The 5,593-nt window shown below is 39.9% G+C and overlaps 1 protein-coding gene across 1 annotated transcript; it reads right to left on the bottom strand.

Moving 5' to 3' along the window:
* Nucleotides 1–1,623: 1,623 nt before the first annotated feature.
* Nucleotides 1,624–2,697, bottom strand: LOC110458177. Its single transcript, XM_021509776.1, has one exon. The coding sequence runs from the start codon at nucleotides 2,695–2,697 to the stop codon at nucleotides 1,624–1,626; it is 1,074 nt and encodes a 357-aa protein (XP_021365451.1).
* Nucleotides 2,698–5,593: the final 2,896 nt, after the last annotated feature.

Raw genomic sequence — 5,593 nt, 5'->3', positions numbered from 1 at the left:
AATCTGGTTACTCCAGGTGAAATAGTATAGAAGATATGCCCCGGAACAAGCTTCTCGGACGGAATGCAAACATATAGCCGCCCCCCCCCCTTCGACACCGGTTGGGGGGGGGGCTTAAAGTACAACATGTACATGCATATTATATCTTAAATAGGAATATCAAAATAATGTATGTCTGTATAAGTACAAATAAATTTCCGACGCACAGTAAAATTACTTGTTTATTTCAAAGCAACTCACAAAGAGCAAATGTCATGATAATAGGTACAATACATAGCACGTAAAAGGGATGTACATATTTACATTTTTTTGGTAGGAGCATATTATATTTTACATAAATATAAGAAAGGACAATATATAGTTCACACATCAATGATCTTGACCGTTTGACCGTTCAGTTGTCTCAGAGACTGACATCAGTAATACCTGTGTCAAGTAAAATCAGATTTGGTGGAACGTGCTGATAACCAAAATTACAATTTTCACATCATCATTGTAACATTCTGTAGATTTGAACTTGATTTTGAATCACAACAGTTTATATGTAATCAAAGCTTTAAAACTCATATCAGATAAAATATATATCTCCAGAGTCATTATTTCAAAGTCATGTTAAATAGCTTTTTGATAAGGAACTTGAACATGATATAACAAAATTAACATCAAATATTGACAGGATCTTTGATGAACCGAGAGCCTGAATATTTTTCCCATTTTGGTAATTTTTTCCACTCATACAATTGTTCATTTCTTTGGCATAAAAGAATTAGCATCATCATTAAACATATCACAAATAAAAAAAAGTTAATTCTAATCACCAGGTTCTTTTTCTTTTTCAATAGAACGGTAATTAATGGCTTTGTATAGAAGAGAGTATCAAAGTTAACTTCCGGTTTATCAAAAAGTTTGTAAGCGCCAGGTCCCTTTTCAAGACAATGCATATCCCTTGTGACGGAGGAGAGAGTTAAAATAAACTTCCCGTTTGTCCAGATAATTTTATTTTCGAATATCCTCGTAACACTCCATAGTCACATTATACACAAATCACTGTGTTCTATTAGACATGTTACAGATGTCACAAAACACTTTATGATCCTAATCCTGACCATGTTTTCTGTATGACTACGGAGGTAATCACTTTTCTGACGATGGCGGTGGCTGAGGAACATCAATGTTTATTGTTACTATGGTAACGTAAGGAAATGAAATGAGTTTATCTNTTGTTGATTTGTTTCCGTGTCCGACCCAGAGGGTGCCATCATCACTCAGACTGATACACAAAGGTACACTTCCATCAGATGTATAAACAGTCCTCATGTAGTGTCCAGTATTCCTGTCAATCAGTAGTACTGACTTGGTGACAAATTCCGTTACAAGGATATCACCAGCTCCATCAAAACAAACATCTTCCGGGTAAAACTTTGATGATTGAATGTCACTTCCGTGTGTTTTCCTCGTACCAATGTCTTTACAGCAAAACTTCAGGTTTAGGTGTTTATCCATCACGATGACGGACGGTTGCTTGCCTGGTTTCTTACCAGCCATGTAGTCATCAAACGATATATCTTCACTATCAACAGCAGCTACATCCCCGGTCAGTGTACATGACGTCATGTGGTGTGGTCAATCTGCTACCTGTTTACAGGGACCGCCCGCTGCTGCCGACACCGCCCGTCCGTCTGTAGTGTAGAGTTGTATTCCTCCAGTCATCCCCACCACTACCATGTCGTCACTAGTGATACACAAAGAACCTGGTGTGTTGTCTACATTAAAGCGTGTGACAATATCGCCACCCGTCATGATTTCACGGATACTTCGGTCACTCGTCACACAGAACCACACTCTCCCAGTGGTCGGGGATATGGAGATCGATGAGACTTTGACTTGACACTCTATCCTCTCATTGACTATGCCTTTCAAATCCACTCGATATATAGTTTTACTGTCCCAGTGCGATGACCATTCCTCGTCACCAGTAAGACATGTTTGACATGTATCGTGTGGAAACGGCGCCTTAAACTCGTACAAAACCACACATTTAGGAATCGGTTTGTACGACTCATCTACTCCATCGACTAGTAGCTTACCAAGCATGCGTTCTAAGAGTTCGGTGGAGATTGTCCCGGGTTTGAATTCAATTTTCTGCAAATCACTGAGATTTGGTGGGATAGTGGCTACACCGTTTCTAATTTCCCGCGCTAATGCAGTGACGTCAACAGTTGTACCGGATGTCAGTACTACTTTGCACCTGTCCAGCTTTGGTTTCAAGTCCTCCCTCAGATACTTAGTAAATGCAATTTTGTTTTTCTCAGAAATATCTGCATTGCGCTCCTCTAACTCGGTACACATTCTCAGTAGTATGTCAATGGCGTTGTCGATGTTATCTTTCATCTGTTTTCCCTGACGTCTGATTCCCTCAATCATTTTCTGATATCGTCCACTCTTGGCATGCTGTCCACTTTCCTTAATATCTCCTTCGGTTTTGGGAATATCGATTTTGGAGAGCTTGTCGGCATACTGCTGTATTTCCCGTTTCTGACCCGCCACGTAATCAGTAAGTTTACCCAGCGTGTGGCCGTTGTGACTGTCTGTAACACACTCCATACAAAGTAACTGGTCTTCGCACGATTTACAGACATAAACAAACCCCATCCCTTGATGTCGGGGACAACCAGCTACTGGTATCTGGGCCGCCATCTTGTCCAGCGTTTTGTACACCTATTTCAGGGTTGTCAATATGGCGGCGACAATCATCGGAATTTCCGAATACATTCACCGTCCGGGTATATGAAAACATGCTCTATTTTAAGTTACATGTGTATATTTAAAGTAGGCCGAGATCGTACTGTGCTGACAGATACACATACCCGTCGAGTGGGTATTAAATCAAAATTGAAGTAGGGGCTAGCGATATATCTGATAGGTTGTTTTTGAATGATTGTATGTGGATGTATATGCGATCGATGTGGCCAATATTATATTTTTATGCAAATACATCATATCGTCGATACTCAATACATTTATATCTGAATGTGAAATTGAAGGATTGTGCTAGGTGTTTGTTACCAGTCCTGATGAGCTCATCAATTTATTCCGCTTTATATGAAAATATAAAAAAAATCGCCCAAAAGAGGGGCACTGTTTGTTTCCATAGTAGTGCCTACAATCTACTGGAAAAGCTTGCCACCGACCTCAACGGAGATGTTGTCCACAAGGAATTTCTCAATGTGCTTTTCTTTCCTACACCTCCTCAGAGCAGAGCCTTCATCTCTAGAGGTCACTTGAAGGTTCAGGTTCGGTGATTCCATGCCATGTCACCTTTAAGTCATCCTCGATATCCAGGGATTACACTCACTTTTGCTATTTACATCGCTGGAATATGTCGTAGCAAAATTGAAGGCTTAGTGTGCGCCACCTTGTTGATGGGTCGAGAAGACTTTGATATACATCAAAAGAATCTCGCGGTCACGTAACGGTAATTATTGACTGGCTTTGAAGTCTGGTGTCTCTCCTTTAAAGGACAGGTATCAGCCTAGCGATTGGTCAGGTTTTTTTTACCTAAGACCAAACAAACAGCTATCTTCGTGCCTTCAATTTTTCTATGACATATTCCAGGGGTGAAGAGAGCGAAAGTGAGCGTAACCTCTGGATATCGACGATGCCTTTAAGTTCAAGGAGTATGTAAGAAGCGCGTGATATATCAATCCCTGTATGTGTATGTTGGGGAGGTTGCCCGGAAGAATTATATCCTTCCTGTATGAAAGTACAAGTATGGTAACGTGCTTTGAAAATTTTGAAGTNCGTCTCTCCTTTAAAGGACAGGTATCAGCCTAGCGATTGGTCAGTTTTTTTTTACCTGAGACCAAACAAACAGCTATCTTCGTGCCTTCATTTTTTCTATGACATATTCCAGGGGTGAAGAGAGCGAAAGTGAGCGTAACCTCTGGATATCGAGGATGCCTTTAAGTTCAAGGAGTATGTAAGAAGCGCGTGATATATCAATCCCTGTATGTGTATGTTGGGGAGGTTGCCCGGAAGAATTATATCCTTCCTGTATGAAAGTACAAGTATGGTAACGTTCTTTGAAAATTTTGAAGTCTACGAAATCCCCATGTTTAACTCTTTATGAGTCAGAGTTCGTTAACCAACTTTTGGCTGTACAACACATTAGTACTGTGACATGAATAGCACAAATCACATTAGCAAACATAACGAGGACACAAGTACATTCTAAATCTTTGAGCCCATGTGACTTAGATATGTAACGTTTAGCTCGATGGGCTATCAAATCATGACATCACAATGGTAGATTCCGCTTAACAGCATTATTTCGTGATGTCATAATTAGAGAAGTGACTAGTGAAATACAAGGAAGGGTAACAGGAATCGTTCGCTTACTCCGAGATACTTGTAATCTTTTTGTAAGACACCCTTGCCTACATCAATTCTTCCAAACGCTACGCATTCATTTGTCAACTTTGTCTCCATCTTGAGNCATAACGAGGACACAAGTACATTCTAAATCTTTGAGCCCATGTGACTAAGATATGTAACGTTTAGCTCGATGGGCTATCGAAAAATGACATCACAATGGTAGATTCCGCTTAACAGCATTATTTCGTGATGTCATAATTAGAGAAGTGACTAGTGAAATACAAGGAAGGGTAACAGGAATCGTTCGCTTACTCCGAGATACTTGTAAGCTTTTTGTAAGACACCCTTGCCTACATCAATTCTTCCAAACGCCACGCATTCATTTGTCAACTTTGTCTCCATCTTGAGTTCGAATTGAACGGAAGTGTGAAGTGTTACTTAAATCTGAACAAATTGTCGTTTTAGGGCCGAAAGCTTAGGTCAAGGTCAATTCGAAATGTCTGGTCAAAATCAATTTGATTATACAATTCTGTAAATGCAATTAATGCTTTGGGTTTTAACGTCGTAGCAACAGTTAGCTCATATGAAGAAGGATGTCTTGGGCGATATTGCCGAAAAGGAAAGATAGGTAAGTAAATAAGAAAACAAGGTAGATCCCACTTGTTGTAATAGGGGCAGCAGATTTATTTTGGTNCTGTCTCCATCTTGAGTTCGAATTGAACGGAAGTGTGAAGTGTTACTTAAATCTGAACAAATTGTCGTCTTAGGGCCGAAAGCTTAGGTCAAGGTCAATTCGAAATGTCTGGTCAAAATCAATTTGATTATACAATTCTGTAAATGTAATTAATGCTTTGGGTTTTAACGTCGTAGCAACAGTTTAGCTCATATGAAGAAGGATGTCTTGGGCGATATTGCCGAAAAGGAAAGATAGGTAAGTAAATAAGAAAACAAGGTAGATCCCACTTGTTGTAATAGGGGCAGCAGATTTATTTTGGTTTCTACAATGTCCCCGAAGAATAAGACACAGAAGCGAACCCCTTATGCTGCAGGAGCCTCCATATTAGTCGCCCCTTCCAATAACAAAGTGTTGGATACAGCATGCCCAAGGTTAAGGTCATGGTTACGATGAATAGAATGTGTGCTTGAATAAAACTCACAGTTTCAGAACTACCATGTCTGAAATGAACTGGCATCGTAGAGTCATGCTTAAAACAGCAAT

This window comes from Mizuhopecten yessoensis, unplaced genomic scaffold (assembly GCF_002113885.1).
Source record: "Mizuhopecten yessoensis strain PY_sf001 unplaced genomic scaffold, ASM211388v2 scaffold9481, whole genome shotgun sequence".
In the NCBI taxonomy this organism is placed as follows: domain Eukaryota; kingdom Metazoa; phylum Mollusca; class Bivalvia; order Pectinida; family Pectinidae; genus Mizuhopecten; species Mizuhopecten yessoensis.
The sequence above is the reverse complement of the archived record's forward strand: the minus strand, read 5'-3'. Positions and strand labels throughout refer to the sequence as shown.

What these genes read in the sequence shown, in the direction of transcription:
- LOC110458177 (XM_021509776.1), bottom strand. Translation starts at nt 2,697, where the DNA reads ATGGCGGCCCAGATACCAGTAGCTGGTTGTCCCCGACATCAAGGGATG.